An 18,004-nucleotide genomic window follows, 5' to 3' on the forward strand; every position below is an offset into this window, starting at 1 on the left:
ACGTGTAAGTTGTCACTCCAGAATAGAGATGGGCAGTTTAAGCTTCCAGTACATCGTAAAAGTGTTCCCTTTCGAGCTTAATATAAAAAGAAAAGAGAGACGAATGAATTTAGCTTGCCAACATATTTTGGGCCTAATAAGGTTAGGCCTGTAAATTTTCTATAGACGAGAACTGGTCAATACGTAACCGATCGCTTCGGGCCTCAGCCCGAAAAGTTTAATGTATAGTTTACAGGCCCACTGTATCACTCGGCCATGAATGGTCCTGTCAATAGGCAACAACTGTTCAAGTTCGTCATTTGCCTTCCATTTAAAGCAAAATGAGGTTACAAGTTAAAACAGTCCACGACGAAATGCACATGCAGCATCCCTTTAAGCCATCCATGTCAATTCTCGATCTTAGAACACATGAAGGAGAAGAACCCAACAAGCTTTTCTTCTTGGATATAGTAGAAACGTGGTACTATCTCTATTCCGTCCCTTAATGAACACACATTGTCGAGTTGCCTCATCGAAAGAGAGGGAGATGGACCTGGGAAATTGGAATAATAAATAATCCATTCAATGAAAATTAGATGAAAACGAAGAGTCATTGTATACTTTATCGAAAAAAGAAAACAATAAAGAGAGTTAATTGTACTAAACTGTTGTGGAAGAAGAAGCAGACGCCAATTATATGATGATATAAAGTGGGACATTGGAATAATAAATAATCCATTCAATGAAAATTAGATGAAAACGAAGAGTCATGGTATATTTTATCGAAAAAAGAAAACAATAAAATGATTAATTTATTGTACTAAACTGTGGTGGAAGACGAAGCAGGCGCCGATTATATGATGATATATAGGGATAATAGAAGTCTTCCTTCGTTGCTACAGATAAACTAAATTTTTTTTCCCAATCTTGTTTCCTATTAGAAATGGATGAGTTGCACAAGATTGCAAAAACCTATTACGAAACTGCCAATAGTGATGATAAAGATCTTGTGCACCAAGTTTTCAAGAGAATGGATATGGACGGCGATGGCGAGATAAGTCTTCAAGAGTTCTTGGCATTCGTCAAGAACGAGGGCCGCATAGAGATGGCAAGTCCCAGCTTCTTCAAAGAGCTAAACAAAAAGGGAACTGGCAGACTAGATTTAATGGAAGCAATGGCACTTTGGTACATAATTGAGAGTGGCAGAAAATTCTGTGATGGTTGCGGTGAGTTTATGAAGGGGTTCTTCTTGTCTTGCATGGAATGCTTTGATCATGAGGATAGGTCCTTCAATCTCTGCTGCGCATGTTTCGAACAGGGACGATACGTGCACAGTCACAATTCTTGGATAACTATGTTCTTCTTGAAATCAAGAGGTTGGATGCTTTGAAAGAGAAGAACGTTGCAAAGAGGAAGCTTCGACGGGAAGCTGAGAAGAAGAGAGCAGAACAAGAAAGACAGAAGGATGTAAACCCAGTTGCTGTTGCATTTTTTAATTTCAAATTATGCGTGGAGTTTAAATGTTTCTCAAAAATTTTCAATTTATTAATAATCTTTTTTTGTTGCAGGCTCCAACCCCAGACCCGGAGGTTATTAAGCAACGGCTCCCCAAACCTGTAAGACACGAGATTGTACCCTACAATCCACATCAAGGAGATGTAAGTTTCTGCCTTGCCTGATTTCATGATCATTGTGGGCATGAAATACACTATAATCTAATCGAACGAATTTTCTTTAATTTGCTTTATACTCAATTGAAGTGACACCGACGCACTCTCAATTCTGCACTTCAATACTTAAATGATAATCAAACTGAATTTTTTTAAATTTAGAAATAAAAAATTATGTTCATACAATTTTCGTTTCGTATTTAATTATAAATTATTAATGTTGTTTTTTCAATTTCATTTACCTCTATTTCTGGCATCGTGTTTATAATGTCTATGCGTATATAGTAACCATAAGGCTTGAAAATTTATTCTTCATAAAATATTATTCACCAATTTTTGTTTTTCTAGTTTTTGCATAATGCAGCAGTGCTCGCTGTGAGGGTGGCTGGGGCGGTGATTTCTAGATGTTCCATTATGTGAGAAAATTGATGATTTGGCTGCTTCTAAATCGGAGGATTTTGTAATGGATTTTCTTATGAAGGTTGTTTTGTTCATCATCTGTGTTTTGGACTTTCAATTGTGATGAGCCACATTTATAGTTTTTGTTGAAACGACTTTATGTTGGCTTCAAGGCGTTTTTCGTATTAACGTCCTTTCTGATTGCAATCGGAATTTTTATTATCAGAATTAGTGCTCATAATTTGATTAATTGATTGTTCGAGATTTTTTTTAATTAATTTTATAGATTCTAAAATTAATATCCATGTAAATTTATAATAATTATAAAAAAACTTAAATTCATAATTATTATTTAAAATTTGATCAATTAAACTACATCTCAAAGTTAATTATTTAAGATTTTTATTATATATAATAAATGACCATCAAATTAGGATTTCAAACTATTTTAATAATTAGAGAAGAAATTCAGCAAAACACATGATTTGATTGATTAAATATTATATTCAAGTTAATTTAAATTGATTATCATTTTATATTTAAATTTATTTTATTTATAATTTCTAGTTAGAGAATAACAAACTAATATTTAAAAATAAATGATAAAATAAAATAAAATATGTAACCAATTAGGTTTATAATTGTAATTTTGCATAATCTAAGACAACTAGTGCACACATCAACCGAGATAATGGACCCCACATGTACTGTCAAATTTCCAGTCTACGAACACGTATTGCAAGCAGCGTCAGTATAAGTCATGAGATCTCTTGCAACACCGGCATTTCCTTTAGATAGCTAGTTGCCTTAGTCTGCTTCTATGTCTTCTCGGAAGGAAGTTGGGCCCAGCCGGAGCCGCTACCTGCAGTCACATTCTCAGATAGAGAGCCCGCTATGCCATTTCTTCAAGATAGTCTTCCCTAGCACACTGAAAGACAAGAAGCTGGTAATTAATTACTAAATCCCTGTTTTCTTTTCATGCATGCGGTAATGTATTGTGGATTCAAGTTCATTGTTATAAATAGATTGAAGATTAAGAATTATCAGTGAGTGATCCTTCTGGTTCATTCTGATTCTGCATCTAGTCAATTCCATTGTTTGTGATTTGCATGTCCAAAAAGGACAAAAAAAAACGGGTTTTGTTTTTAAAAACGGAAAGAAAGCAGGGATTTAGTCGTAATCGTATGCGTCCAGATACATTATGAAAGTTCAATTTGAATTTTGAAGCTATTGCGAGGAATCTTTGTTGTATTGGGCCATCCTCCAGAAAGTTATATAATTATCTTTCAGCCGAATGCAGCAAAATGCCAGCTCTTTATATATAATCACAAATGGATTTCCCGCAAAAGGAGACCTAGCTGATAATGTCAGGTCATGAGCCTATTGGCCATAGCCTAACCACAGACTTTTCATTATTATAAAACCTCCAAGCCCAGGCCAATACAAGACTCTATTGCATCATGTCTGCTTAAAGTTGTTCAGAAGGCGCTGTTATTATTGGAGTGGAAAAGTAAAGTACTTGGCAAGCCTGATAAGGATTTTGATCATAAAGCATTGACTGTAGTTGGAAAAACAGGATTTGACTTCAGGGCTTTGGATTTCAATGATGCATTTCAATGTAATCGATATAATTTACATATGGCATGTATCGTTTGTATTTAACCACTTACAATTCTTATGATACCCTGCCATCTGAAATGTGCCGATGTGAGTTCGTTTTACAATAAAAACTATAGTATAATGCAAATGTTCGAAACGAGATTTATTATCTTTGAAGCACCTTTTGTTCTACTTGTACTGGGACACCAGTCTAATTCAATAAAAAATTCATGCAGAGGATTCCAAGGGAGTTTGTGGAGAAATTTGGGGAAGGGCTCTCTGATATTGCTAAAGTTGCTGTCCCCAATGGTGATGAATGGCAAGTAGGAATAACAAAAGAGCATAACAACATTTGGTTTGATGAGGGCTGGCAAGAGTTTGTAGAGCATCATTCTATTGGTTCTGGTTACCTTGTAGTCTTTCAATATAGAGGCGACTCCAATTTCAGTGTTCTTATATTTGATATGACTGCTTGTGAAATTCAGTATCGACGTGTGAGACCAACTGGAGGTGAGGGGATAAATGATGCTGAAAAATGCTTATTCTATGATGAAGATGAAATGAAAGATGAAGGCTCTGTTGAAAGCTTGGATACCCATTATTGCCGTGCTCTGAAAAGTAGAATTTTCAATCTAAATGCTAGAGAGGGGGGTTCAAGCAAAGGGCACGGTCCATCATCAGAGACAACTGAAAAGAAAGAGTATCTTGAGATGACCGATGTAGATGATACTAGTGAATCAAGAAGAGGGAAGTCGTTGAAGAAACATAGAATGTCTGGCCCCCATGGAGAAACCAAAGCCAATAAAAGTAAATCAAAATCTAAACTTGGTGAGCTCTTTGTTTTGTTTATTTGTTGCAACCTTCCTTGCGTGATATTATGCTCTATGATGTCTTTTTTCCATTAAACGCAGGTGAAAACGAGTTGTTGCCAGAATGCGAAGCTATAGAATTTGTTCCTCGTGGGTTTGCGAAGGCATCGGAAAAAAGCAAGAGGGCAATTCATGCTGCCAGAATGTTCGAGCCTAAAAGTCCATCTTTCATGGTTATGTTGCGGCGATATAATTTCTATAACCGTTTTTTGGTATGCCATGCATAGAATAAGCTCATGAAATTCTCAAAATTTATATTCAATTCTCATTTTTTTTTCTTTTTTGGTGCAGTACGTGCCCCTTGAATTTGCTCAAAGACATATGAGCAATGCTCCTCGGTGTATTAAACTTCAAGTTTCTGATGGAAGAGAGTGGCCTATACAAATCAATAGAAACCAACGTCGCTATTTGAGCATCTCAAAAGGATGGAATGAATTTTCCCAGGAAAATAATCTGAAGGAAGGAGACGTATGTGTCTTTGAGCTAATCAACAAGGAGAAATTCGTGCTGAAAGTCACAATTTTTTGCGAACTTGAAGACAACGGTCAACGTTCCTTTGGATTAAATTGAGGGTAAGAGCAACTGTAAGTAATCCTTTGATATTGGCACCTAATTCCTGTTTGGTATATTGTTTACTGATACAGTTTATTTCAAATGAGCACAGATCAAGGTTTGATCAGTTAGTTTGTCAGAGGGCAGCTTACTGAATGGCATTTTGTTTAGTATTTCAACTACTCGGAACTATAGCTATAAGCAACAAGTTTTCTGTGTCTCTACTTTCATACCTGTGCAGTTGAAGGCACACAACAGCAGGAAATGGAAGCAAAACCTGACGCGCACAGCATCAGCGAATTCTGTTCTTTGAATTTCTTTTTGTGTTTTGTAATGTATAAATGTAGATCATAACCTTGTGTAAAGTTCGCTCGCTAAACGAACTCACTCTGCTGATGTGTAATATTCTGCAGTTTGTTCCTTTGCAAAGAGGATATATCTCCCTGCTAATTATGGATCCATTAGACACTAACAAAGAAACAAAAACTAGACTAGGACAATCTGATTCCAGCGCAAAACACATTGACGGGCATCAATCTATAATCATTTTGCAAAGGAAATTCTGCTGCCGGTTCATATTTCCGGGAAACCTGACCTTGAGGTAATCGACAGGCCAAGATCTGGAGTCCATGTTTAATGGGCCACTTGGCCTTTTAAAACTCAGGACAGGCCTGATACTATTATGCTTACGAGAATAGTTTCAAAGCCCATAACTACTTAATCACTGGGCCATTAATAATTGTAACCCATCCAAAATTCGCCACGTGTATATAAATGCCGGTGATGCTGTTTTTAGGTGCTTGGGCCTGTCAAGGAGAAGATCCCCTCTGCCTGGGGCACTTGACTCGGTATAGGAAGAGACCATGTGTAACAGTCTTGAAACTCCTACGTGTGCTGTAGGCCTGTAGCCACGTCGCTAACGAATAAGATTACAGCGCAACTCACGAGAAATAAAAAGTGTCAACGTGTCATGTATCGCAGGACACGTGTCTCGTTCCTGCAAGTTACCAGAACCCCGTAAAATCTTCACCTGTAACAGCCAATAGAAAGATACTGAAAAGTTTTGAATTTTTGGGAGGAAAAAAAAACCTAGTATATTACAATTGAAAAAAATAAATGCTCTTATGTGACAAGCACCCTTGCTTCTAGTACTAGCTAGCTCTCTCTTTTTCTCCAATTACAAGAAGAGATAAAAATAATTCCTGACAAGTTTCATGATAGGATTATCATTTTTAGCATCAAAATTCTGGTAAGCTTCGTGTGTGTGTGTGTGTGTGTGTGTGAGTGTGATTAAAACCTCGTTACTTTTGTTTAGACATGTTTACATAGTTCTTCAATTATGAAAATTTGAGAGTGGAGAAAGTGAAAGCAATGTCATGAAAAGGAGATTTTCATTTTCATTTTCCCTTTCCTTTTATTTTTTACTCTAACGGGTAGCTTTGTGGCCATGTTTTCAGGTGGGATTGAATTAAAAGCAACAGGACCTTCTAGACTTGAATGTGCCTTTGCTTTTATATAGAAAGGCAAGGTTTTCCACGGGCAACTTGGGACTTTTGACTTGATTATAAATTGCTGTATCTTGTCTCTCTTTCTTGTTTTTTCCCCCCTTCTCTGAGAGAAACTCGAGTTTTTTTTAGCCCTCTTCTATTGAATTAGAAAATTTTAAGTCTCCAATAATAAATGGGACTGGAGATTTTGCAAAGTTTGCATCTCATAGTTCCCCCTTTATCATCTACTTGTAGAAGACCTGTTTTTGCAAGATCCTATTTTGGTGGTGCGAGCAATCAAGGTTTGGCTTGTCTGTTACCCCATCCATCAATCCTTTTTGGTTCTTCTAGGAATCTCAAAGGTCCTGGTTTGAAAAGATCTTGCAGTGACAGTCTTGATGAGTTTTACAACGAAGAGATTGAATATTTGGCAAGGAGTTATGATATTGTGGATGACGACGAAAATGATCACAACGACACTGCTTATGCAGTGTCAGCAAGTTCTAATATTTCTAAAAGTAATGATGGAGAAAGCAGCAAAAATAGGAATAGTTCCGACTCGTTTTTGCCTTCGAAGATTGAGTTTCTGGAGCCTAGTTTGCTTGGAATTCAACCAGAGCCACCAGATTGGCCAGGGAGAAATGAGATTGCAAGGATGAGCATTGAACTGAGAGCAAATAGCGTTGATATTCCTTTGTCATTAAGGATGCTTAAGAGGAAGTTAAAATGGCAAAAGGGTTTTGCAGTTGTGCGGAATTCTGCATACTGCTCTGTGAAGAGGGCCTTTGCTTCCATGGTGTTGATAATTCAAGAGCTTCAGAGCCACGCTTTATATACGAGGGGGGGTCTTCACGGTGAAGATTTACGAAGGATTATGGAAAAGGTTAACTCGGAACTGAATGCTTCATTTGTGTGGCTCTTTCAACAAGTCTTTTCGCGGACACCAACGCTCATGGTTTATGTGATGCTCCTTTTAGCCAATTTCACTGTACACTCAATGTTTGGCAACATTGGTGTTCCTGCTGCTCCATCACCAAGAATCTTCCAAGAGACTATCACAACTCCAGATGAAATGGACCAAGAACAATCAAATGCTGATCATGCTGTAGGAAATAACAACGGTGGTGCAGGGAAAGTTGACCGGAGCATCGGTGGGAGTGAAGGGGGCGACTGGCATTTTGGGAGAATATCACCTTTTATTCGGTATCCCAACCTTGTTCCCGAAGAGACAGGTGAGGTTTCTTTGCCCGGAAATCAAGAAATGGTTTCGGTGGAAGAGACAGTACTGTGGAACGCAATGGTAGAGGAAGCTTCAAGAATGCAAGTGGAATCAGGATATGAGATTCTTGATCGTGAGACTATGAAACAGTTCGTATCACGTGTAACAGTGGATCTTGAACCGAGTGATTATGTTGAGTATTACAGAACTGATCTTCTTTATCAGATGGCTATCGCTGAGGATCCAAAAAACCCTCTTCTGCTTTCTAATTATGCCCAGTTCCTCTGCACAGTTCGTCACGACTACGACAGGTGATCCAGATTCCTACCCTCTTAGTTAATCTCTCAGTGTTTTACTAGTTCTTTTCTTGTATTTTTAGATATCAGTTGAAAGCAATTGTATCTTGCATAACAGCATAAGATTGGTCTACATGCTTATAACATAGTAAGATGAGATATGGAGAAGTTTTTGAAGTGTTTCATTTAGCTGCCTTAACCTTTTGATTCCTCGAAGAAAATGAATCCTAGTTCTTTCCTTCGATTAGTGGAGGGATGGAGACATTCACTATCGTAACTCCTTTTTACCGAATTATGTAATCATGATGAGTCTTAAGCAATTCATCTTCCACAGACGTTGGTGATTGAGAAGCCTTTCGGAAAGGCTTCCCCTTCACCACCAACTAAACTAGAGAGTATTTCTCTTCTGGTATCAAATATTGTGACAATCATGTGATTTCTGATTCTGTTTCCTTTTCTTTCTCAATTATCTGGGAACATAACAGGGCAGAGAAATGCTTCAAGCGTGCTATAATGGTTGGACCACCAGATGCTGAGGCATTCAGTCACTACGCAGATTTCTTGTGGAGGGTAAGGAAGGACTTGTGGAGTGCAGAAGAGAGATATCTGCAAGCTTTATCAATTGAACCGAATAACACTGAGCATGCTTCCAAGTATGCTTCTTTCCTCTGGAGCACTGGAGGCGAAGAGACATGTTTTCCTCTCAATGCTCCTCAATGATAACTAGAATAAGATTTTGTAATTTGAACAGAGATGAGTATATTAAAAGAGCATGCCATTATAATCCTAGTATAGGGCACTTACGAAGGAAAAGAATGCTGATTTTAGCTTCGAACTTTGTTCTCTTCTGTAGGAAGCTGTTCTGAGACTTGTAATGTATGCAAAAAGATTGTGCATTGATATGCAGATCTCTTCTGGAAACAAATTATTATCTTCTATATACATCGCTAGGTCAAGAAACTGGATAAGCAAATATGAAATATGATCTTCAATTAACACCAGCATTTGATTTGAATCCTTATGTTAGTTGAATCAGCTCTTAAAGCCAAAGATGCTAGGTAAGCAGGTGTAGTTTCAGCACCAACAAGCTAGAACCTTTTAATTCTTATTCTAGGTCTGAAAAGATCGATATCCTGTTCTTACATCACTGGATCAGTTGGATGGGTGGCAATCCCAAATATTGTAAACAATTCCCAGTTTAATGTAATAGTTTTAGCTAAGACTAGGCTGACCACATCGCCGCGACAAACTTCTTTTCACAAAACTTCAAGAAAGAAAAATGGAAATATTGAAGGTTGATCTTCTTTTTCCTATGCAATGACCGAATATGAACCTAGAATCCTCCCGGTTTGAAGCTATTACCGTTGAACTTTGGTTATGTGATACTAAGAGTTGCTCTGCCCATAGATAAAGCAAAATATCCATGAATTCAACCAGGTAGAATGGTAGTTGAGAGAGCGGGAATCAATGCAAGATATCACAGAGGATATTAATTCTGCAGCTACCTTAGTTTGATAGGATGATGAAAAGGGAAGAAAGGGATCGGCGCCGTTGAAAAAAATGTCAGATTGACTAATAAATCGTTCACTTCATTTCCTGTTTAATAGGATCATACCCCCAATGAGCTGCCATGATAATGAAAGTCAAATTGTTTCTCCAAAAAAAAATAGAATAGAACAAAAAAGACCATCAAAGTATTCAGATACCCAGCATGCATGATCTGTTTAACCAGACAACTGAATCTAAACAGCTACCTAGTCATTGAAATTCTGTCAAGCTGATTGTATAGAGAACCATTAGTGCACTCCAACTCAATATATAAATGGTGGTGGTGGTGGAAAATAGCAGCACTTGGTCCGTGGCAAGAAACCTGGAGCCGGCATTATACTGGATTCACAAGTCTCCAACCACAAAACGCAGGGATGATGCCCAAATTTGTTTCAAGCGGTCTGACTTTGACCGGGCTAAAATAATCAGAACATAGACCAGAAAAAAAAAATCATTAGCATTTGCTTTGAACGATGACGTGGTGTTAAAGCAACAAACCCAGACAAGCTGTTTGGTTGATTTTATATTACTGTGTTCACCAGTGTATGATGGAAACATGTTTTTTTACTAGCTTGATGCAAAAACAGGGAGTAAATTAGGGTCCAGAGAAGTCCTAGACCAAGATGGGGGAAATGATTCTAAAGAAGATAGTACTGGAATTGATTTTACAAGGCTTCTATTTTATTTCCTCACAAACATTTCCTTTCTTTCCTTTCATTTATCAGGTGCAAGTACGACCATGGATTAAATTTGTATTGCAAACTCATGGTTATTTTTGTGTTTTAAAAACATTTTGAAAAAATATATATATATTTTTTTACTTCAAATTAATTTGATATGCTAATATTAAAAATAAATATTTAAATATAAAAAAATATTATTTGAATATATTTTCAAACAAAAAACATTTTAAAAACAACCAATAATACCAAATGGAGAGTCTGTCTCATATAGCCATCAATAATAAAAACACTTCCCTTGCAAGTTAAGAGAGTCCTGCAGTTTCGAAACTGCTTGGATGCATAACCCTTTGTTGATAGGTCTCTTAACGTGCATCACAAATCTCCAGCATGCCTGGAAAATATCTGCTTATGAACCGGGACGATTCTGTCAATCTAGATACGGAATTCATAGTTTCTTCCACTTTAATTTCTGTGGACGCCTGAAAAGCATCTCTAACCTGTAGTGATTTGGGTGCCTGTTTAAAAAAAGTCAGCATTAAGCTGTCCTGTTGCTTGCACCGTTAAAAATGTTTGTCTATAGAATATGACAAGATGCATTTATTTAATTCTGCTGTCAATGACAAGTATGGAGTAACAGAGCACGCCATCAAAATCTTATGTATGATTTAGCCAAGGAAAGTCAAAATTATAGTGATGGCGGCCCATTCTAAACCAAAATTACAGCATCAGAAGACAAAAGGGTGACCATCTCAAACTCCGACTCCCTAGTAGTTAAGTTATATGGCAAGTAAACATTCTGGGGCGTCATGCTGATTTAGCTTCCATCTCGGAAAGAGACCAGTAAGTAGAATATATAGTGTTGCACAACTCGAAATAAAAAGAAATGCAATCACTGGAAGGATTGCCAAAAAAAAAGTGGAAATATTGCAATTAAATATGGTGGAAATTCAAGTATCACCAAAACCAGGAAATGCGGCTGTCAACAGCCTTAACAGTAGTGGGTAACAGGGGCATTCGCCCAAACTCAGCAACAAATCTATTGAGGCATCTCGTTCTTTTTTCGCTGTGCCCTCCCAAGCTACTAATTCCAGTCGAACCAATCTCATGTAGCTTACCTAAAATTTCAACAGCCAAGAAGAAATATAAATATTTCCAAGTCACAAACAAATAAGGAGGAGAAAAAACAAAAAATTATCTTTAAAAATCTTCAAAGCAATATTTAAAGCAGAAGCATTTTTAAGGATGCAACATGTGGGGGGGAGGGGGATTTCTTCTCCCTTGTTGCTGATTCCAATAATAGAAAAGGTTCAGAAATATTGAAAAGGCAAATTTTACACAATTTGACAGAATGTGTCTTGAACAGAAATCCGGATCATAACTGGCGCACAGTTCTAGCATTCACCAAGATGCACTGCTTATTGATAAATGATAGTTACCAAAACGGAGCAGTAGGGCTTATTTGGGGTTTGGGAAGTAAACAATGGTGTTCACAGAGTGGAAATAAAGTTGCCCCAGTATCATGCTTCTCCTATTTCTTACATCCCACCCTTAGAGAAACAAAGTTCCTAAAGTTTCCTGTGGATATGTAAAAATGATACAATTCCTGTACACCAGACCTAAAGCTCCATTACTCAACCATGCCAGACCACAACAAATTCGTACAAAATTTACAATTTGGAATTAAAATTTCATCAGAGGTATGATGAATAGTGAGCACAGCAGGCACGCCTTATACACGGAACAAGTTACAAAAACCATGTTATACCAGAAGACATGATATTTTAAACGCTAGGTACTTTCATCAGTCAACCTTGGGTCTAAGGCTCTAGAGAGAAACCAACTAATGTCCAGCTCATGTTATTAAAACCTGTAAGTGTCATGCACAGTTTGCATCATTCTCCTTGATTGGACCCTTAGAACAGTAAACCCTGAAATGGAACTACATGTTTGCAAACCAAGATACATTACAACTTTGTGTGTTATCAAATTCACAGAAGCTCACTGTAGCACGACACAGTATAATAAGATGCAGGCCCGATTAGAGTTGGTGCACAATAGTACAGAGTCTCCACAGACTGCTCACTGGCACACTATCTTGCAAAAAATCCTCCAATATGGTAAGAGACAATGCAAGGGTTTTTAGTTTATCATCTTTACTTAATTTTAGTCTATTACTTAGTTGATGAACTGAGAACATTAGTGTAGATATATTCGCAACCCTGGTCTGATGCAGATGGTTTTAGCATATAATGAATGAAGACCATTGCTTTCTCTTTAACTGAAACATTATTACTTGGATGACATCATCTTTCACCTCCTTGGCTCACAAAGAAAAATTGAGATATCAATTATTTCTATGAAACAGCAACAAGCAAAGACATGGTGTAAATACGAAGACAAGGAAACGAAAAAATGGTCTACCAGATGTGAGAATAAGGCAAGCTGACCAGGGAAATCAGTGAATTTAGCCTTGCAGGAGCTAATAACAGAACACAATTTTCTAATGGCCACAAAAGAATAAATCTTTCTATCATCCCTATTTTGGCAGTGAAGAAGAAGTTTCAAGTTTAACCACTAAAATAGTTCAAGAAATGGCTGTTTTGGTAGTTTCATTGCACAGGATTTTATATAAAAATACATGGTGCATTCCAGAGCATTTCATAACATAACACCCCTTAAATTAGGAAAGTACTAGTAATATTAGCAACCATGAAATTAGAGGGGATAAACAGATGAAAGCTACAGTGAGATAGATCATTTACCTTTCACCCATATAGGGGGGGCACCAGTTGCATTTGCAACAAGAAAAGACATCGCAATATCTTCACAATTTCTGGTGAATCCATTCCAAGATTAAGAAGAAAAGTAGAAATTGAATAAATATAACAGAAACAGTGGCCAAGTAAAAAACTAAATACAAGACAAACCTATTCTTGGTCACAAATTCTTTGATTGATGCTGGCATCTCATTTGTGTACAGCCTAAGATACTTCTTGTTGAAAAAAGCTGCTTTTGAGAGTACCATACTGTAAGTGCCTGTCCACCACACAGACCACCATCCACCGTATGTATAGTATTCCTTTTTTCCATGCTGCACATAGTTTGAGAAAATGAAATGGTTTATGAAAAATCCTATATCCTCAATCATGCCTAATTGTTAAAAAAATTGCTAAAGAATAAATTACAAATGGAATAAATTGTGCCTAATTACAATTTGCATATTGGCACTTCAAGAACAAACTATTTCTAGGTAGAGTTCATAACTGTCTTGAACTAATGATTACAGTTGTAATTTCAAGCACAAACATATAGTTTTCAATAAGTTAATGAAGCAGTAAATGCTTCCTAAAACTTGCCTTCAAATTGATATATGAACCTGCCATCATTTAGTGCTATTTCCTCTAACATGTGCCAATGAAGAAGAACATAAAAGAACATTAGAAATAGATCGAGTAAATAGGGTCTGTGTGTAGTCTTGACACCATAAATAAGAAAATGGCTTTGGCCAGAAGATAACCCATGAAGGCCTTTCAGCATGCAAAAATCACACTTTAGTTATATGTTCTGACACAAACATAATCCTCCTTACAAAGTTGAGCTTGATGTGTGTGTGTGAAGCTTGGAAATATCAATACCAAACATAATTGTCATATGAACTAACTGCAAACTTGAAAGTGATGGGCAAAACAGAATATGAAATGCAAGATCTTCAAGAAGCCATACAGATTTATCAACCCAGTGGGCACGAGGAACAAACCCCACCATTGCATCTGGGGCACTTTGCCAAACCTTGAAAGCAAACTCCACAGAGGAACAAGGAAATATAACATCATCATCGATCGAAAAAACAGCATCTGTCTTCAATCCAGATATTTCTTTGAATCTGTTGTTCAAACTGTCTTCCTTGTTAATATCAAAACTCAATTTGATTTTCTTCAGCCCTTTAGTTTTCAATTCTACCACATGGTTTAGAAATTTGGAAAGAGAATCTGAAGGAGGATTGGGCTCACTCCACACAATATGTATAGATTTAAGCCCTGCACATGATGAATAATGAGAAATGGATTGCTTCAACAGATCATATCTTTTCCATGTGTTCATTACGATAGCATATCCTTTCCTGTATACAAAATATATAATCAATCACAAAACAATAAGATCTAACATGCTCTGCCATAATGCAGAGTATTAAAGATATCTTTTCTTTCTTTTTTTAACCATGGAGTATTAGAGATATCAACAAGGCAGTTCTAAACATATTCCAACTTCTGAGTTCTGGCTAAAAAAAAGAGAAACAATTTACTGATAGATGTTTTAACTTATTGAAACATTACAGTGCATTTCTGCAACAAATTATTCTAGTTAGATTCATGAAGGGCTCGATCTATTAACGCAAAATTACTTCAATTTTGACATAAACACCAAACAACCATGCTTAAATATGGAAAAGATATCATAACATTCAAACGAAATTGGTGTTCTATCGGAGCAATGGCCAGCTCAATTTCTGCAGGTTGGAACATTGAACCCCTAAAGTTGATTTTTCCATGACGGATTCAGTTCCATTACATACTATTCCTACTTACTTTTCAAAAACTATGCATCCTAAAGATACAAACATCAAGGAATGCCCCTTTCACAACTCTGCTGTTCATCTTCGGAATGAAAACAGGTCGAATTTCTCATTTCCAAATTGTCATTTCTCGTTGTCCACTCTAATCTGGTTTGAAAGCAAATATATAAATTTTCATTATTTAAATTCTTGACCTTATACAACGAAAAAGAATGAACTTTCCCAGTTCAGCATCCACGCGCATGTATACAAGTAAAACTAAAAGCTTTATTACTGATACTACCCACATTTAAGTCAAATCAAGAAACTTCCATGCTAGACAAATTAGTTTTCCTGGTTCACTTTCATTGACAAGAAGTAAGAATTACTATAGTCATTTCTTAACCAAATCTGAATAAATCTTCAATAACGATTCATGGTTAATGATAATAAAAGAAAAAAATATCATCTAACTTTTTAAAAATGGAAAGGATTGGTATATAATTATCACCACTTCTAGTAATTAGTTATACGCACTCTGGAAGAGGAAACTGATCAACAGAATCGCTGTAATTAGTCCATCCCATAAAATCGGACGTGCGGGTACCGACCACGAGTACCGTAAACGCGATGCAGCATAGTAGAAGGAGCTTGATCTTCGACGATTTAACAGCTGTGATCGCGAGTTGCCGGAATCTCTGCACCCCGCGACGGTTAGCCAATAACGTCCCTCTCATTACCGCCAGTGTTAACGCCTCTTTTTTCTTTATCTTCTCTCCACTTTGAAAACAGTAACTCGGCGAGTAACTCGCCGATTAACCAGTCAAAGTCGACTCAGTTACCAGCGAATTTGAGTGGGTGAAGCATTAAAACTAAGGCAGGGAGAGGGGAAGAAGGTGATGGACACGTGTCGTGAGTTTGTTTACACTGCATCGAATTATTTTTTTGTATGATAATGCGTGATGTCTGGACTCTGGTGCTTGAAAATGAGTCTCGCTTTCAGGCTGTTTGGGTTTTCTTTTCGTTGGCAAAACAAGAACGATTTTTTTAAAGTGTGGGCAAGGAGACAGATGTTAGTGTGTTAATGCAAGTGATAGATTACACCTGATTCGAAACTTACCCGTCTGATGGGCATTAGCGATTCGAGATTATGAGATTAGTTTGATGAAATCTGGGTCTATGCCGTTGTCGTCGTCTTATGATGGCCGTCCAAATGGATTTACTGGATTTGTTTCGTCCATGGGCTGGGCTCCCCTTTTCCCTAATTCGAGCTGGTTAGTTATGAGAATATTAAAAGATTTAAAATTATTAAAAAATATTAATTTAAAATAAATAAAATAAACCTTATTTTAAAAAAAAAAAAGTAAAAACGAACCCTCCAAATCTCTTTCTGATACTAATATCATATTTAGAATTTAGAATTGCGGTATATATTATTTTTTTAAAAATAAATTTTGTTTTAAAAACATATTAGAATAGTATTTCTAATATTTTTTAGTATTGATATATTAAACAATAAAAAAATATTAAAAATAATTCAAAGCTAAATTTTTTAAAAAAAATTCTAAAAAATACGGTACAACCGCACGAAAGAAACATTATCTAAAGAAGTGTTTAACACCATTTTTTCTTCTATTTTTAGATATTTTTCAAAAATATTATAACTTAAACTCAAAAAAAAAAGTCGAAGTCAATGGCCCTTGCGATAAGGGATGAGTCTTCCATGGGGGGAAGCTTTTCTTTTTCCAAAGAGCGCTAGAAGCTAATAATTTAAAATAATATTTAATTGATATTTTTTATAATTTTAATATGTTAATATTAAAAATATAAAAATATTTTAAATTATTAAATATATTGTTTACCCCTAAATGGATGCACTTTCAAGATAACAAATGAACATGCGAATACAATACTTAATATTGAAGTGTATTGTTTTTTTTATATAGTTTTAATATTTTAAAAAATACAATACGCAATGAGTGAATTGTGTTTTTTTAAAATAAAGTTATAAAAAAAATTAAAAATATATCAATTTAATATTTTTTAAAAAAAAAAAATTAAAAGGTGTATGAACTTACAATAACAAACACACATATCCTGGCGAGGCTACGGAGCCTGAAGGAGAAGAGTAGCCATCCCATATAATTATACATATTATTTAGCAAGATTTTATTTACGAGTGGTTGCTAAAGAACACTGTCAAGGGTTGAAAGTTTGTGAATAAACTTTATTTTTGGATTTTACAAAAGGAAAAAAGTGCAGTTCATATATATGTTAATTGGTATATTTTAAACTCGACAACATTATAAATTATAATTTTTTTCTATTATCTCAGAATCATGTCGATAATTTATATAGTCAATAAATTAAGATTCACGTGTCTATAAGAAACCATTGACAATTTTGATATTAATTACAAACTTGATAAATTTTTGTACAATGAAAAATACCAATAACAACTCGAGATGTGCGAGGAGAATAGTAGAGAAAAATAAATAATTTATATAGATATTTAGCATTGATACTCCTTGAATTTTCCAATGATTTTTTTTTATTTGAAAATTTTTAATCATCGCATAGAGTTTTTATTTATCTGATTTTTTCAAATCCTTTTCAGTTGTTTCATGAAAAATATTTTACATAAAAAAACTTTATAGATTTTTCTGTATTTGCTTCTTGAAATATTTTATTTTCACGTATTTATTTTTCATAAAATATATATTTTTTTAAAATAATTAATATAAAATATAAAAACATTTTACTTCATGGCTAACTCTTTTGGACTGCTAGGCAAAGCAAAACTACCAGTCTTTAATTAATCCGAAAAAGTTACACAGGGGAACACGCGAGGGCAGGTGAGCAGGTGACGGATCAAGAGTTAAAAATCAATTATTTTATTAAACTAACTTTGACATTATACACTATATTTAAAAAACAAAAAACAAAAAAAACAAGTGTTCATAAATAAAGAGCATGTTATTTTATTATAAAACTAAAGTTTGCAATGTAATTATATGTGAAGCCCTGTGTAAAAAAAAAAAATTATATAACTAATCAAATAATATTTTTAAAAGCATAAGCTATTACAGTATCAAATAGTCTCATCCATGGTTCGCTGCTAGAGCCACGCCAAGTTTAAGATTCTCTCAAT

General features: G+C 35.6%; 3 protein-coding genes and 1 pseudogene across 7 annotated transcripts; 3 read left to right on the forward strand and 1 right to left on the reverse strand.

The window, feature by feature from the left end:
• The first annotated feature begins 824 nt into the window (after positions 1-824).
• On the forward strand, positions 825-2,069 carry LOC118043337 (uncharacterized; annotated as a pseudogene).
• A 781-nt stretch (positions 2,070-2,850) lies between these two features.
• On the forward strand, positions 2,851-5,524 carry LOC118043338 (B3 domain-containing transcription factor VRN1). 3 transcript variants are annotated; one of them, XM_035051292.2, is made up of 5 exons: positions 2,851-2,994; positions 3,884-4,475; positions 4,559-4,728; positions 4,808-5,088; positions 5,181-5,524. In XM_035051292.2, the coding sequence occupies exons 1-4, from the start codon at positions 2,869-2,871 to the stop codon at positions 5,084-5,086; spliced, it is 1,167 nt and encodes a 388-aa protein (XP_034907183.1). In that variant the 5' UTR covers positions 2,851-2,868; the 3' UTR covers positions 5,087-5,088; positions 5,181-5,524. The 3 variants fall into 3 exon arrangements, with proteins under 3 accessions (XP_034907183.1, XP_034907184.1, XP_034907185.1); XM_035051293.2 differs by having other exon boundaries at positions 5,310-5,524; XM_035051294.2 differs by lacking the exon at positions 5,181-5,524 and having other exon boundaries at positions 4,559-4,675; positions 4,808-4,969.
• A 657-nt stretch (positions 5,525-6,181) lies between these two features.
• On the forward strand, positions 6,182-8,995 carry LOC118043339 (uncharacterized). Its single transcript, XM_035051297.2, has 3 exons — positions 6,182-6,317; positions 6,526-8,085; positions 8,556-8,995. Exons 2-3 carry the CDS (start codon positions 6,749-6,751, stop codon positions 8,788-8,790), a joined length of 1,572 nt encoding a protein of 523 aa, XP_034907188.1. The 5' UTR covers positions 6,182-6,317; positions 6,526-6,748; the 3' UTR covers positions 8,791-8,995.
• A 2,090-nt stretch (positions 8,996-11,085) lies between these two features.
• On the reverse strand, positions 11,086-15,900 carry LOC118043340 (glycosylinositol phosphorylceramide mannosyl transferase 1). 3 transcript variants are annotated; one of them, XM_035051301.2, is made up of 6 exons: positions 15,391-15,900; positions 14,025-14,421; positions 13,229-13,392; positions 13,064-13,134; positions 12,169-12,229; positions 11,209-11,416 (listed from the first exon to the last, which is right to left on the reverse strand). In XM_035051301.2, the coding sequence occupies exons 1-6, from the start codon at positions 15,588-15,590 to the stop codon at positions 11,413-11,415; spliced, it is 897 nt and encodes a 298-aa protein (XP_034907192.1). In that variant the 5' UTR covers positions 15,591-15,900; the 3' UTR covers positions 11,209-11,412. The 3 variants fall into 3 exon arrangements, with proteins under 3 accessions (XP_034907190.1, XP_034907192.1, XP_034907191.1); XM_035051299.2 differs by lacking the exon at positions 12,169-12,229 and having other exon boundaries at positions 11,086-11,416; positions 15,391-15,894; XM_035051300.2 differs by lacking the exon at positions 11,209-11,416 and having other exon boundaries at positions 12,162-12,229.
• Between the last annotated feature and the right edge of the window lie 2,104 nt (positions 15,901-18,004).

This window comes from Populus alba, chromosome 10 (assembly GCF_005239225.2).
Source record: "Populus alba chromosome 10, ASM523922v2, whole genome shotgun sequence".
Taxonomy (NCBI): domain Eukaryota; kingdom Viridiplantae; phylum Streptophyta; class Magnoliopsida; order Malpighiales; family Salicaceae; genus Populus; species Populus alba.

Bases quoted from the DNA above. Each gene is read 5' to 3' on its own strand.
- LOC118043339 (XM_035051297.2), top strand. From the start codon at position 6,749: ATGGGACTGGAGATTTTGCAAAGTTTGCATCTCATAGTTCCCCCTTTA. The intron at 8,086-8,555 runs GTGATCCAGATT...GGAACATAACAG, and splicing joins GTTCGTCACGACTACGACAG to GGCAGAGAAATGCTTCAAGC.
- LOC118043338 (XM_035051292.2), top strand. From the start codon at position 2,869: ATGTCTTCTCGGAAGGAAGTTGGGCCCAGCCGGAGCCGCTACCTGCAG. The intron at 2,995-3,883 runs GTAATTAATTAC...AAATTCATGCAG, and splicing joins CACTGAAAGACAAGAAGCTG to AGGATTCCAAGGGAGTTTGT. The intron at 4,476-4,558 runs GTGAGCTCTTTG...CATTAAACGCAG, and splicing joins TAAATCAAAATCTAAACTTG to GTGAAAACGAGTTGTTGCCA.
- LOC118043340 (XM_035051299.2), bottom strand. From the start codon at position 15,590: ATGAGAGGGACGTTATTGGCTAACCGTCGCGGGGTGCAGAGATTCCGG. The intron at 14,422-15,390 runs GTGCGTATAACT...TTTTGTATACAG, and splicing joins GATCAGTTTCCTCTTCCAGA to GAAAGGATATGCTATCGTAA. The intron at 13,393-14,024 runs GTATGGCTTCTT...AACTATGTGCAG, and splicing joins CCCACTGGGTTGATAAATCT to CATGGAAAAAAGGAATACTA.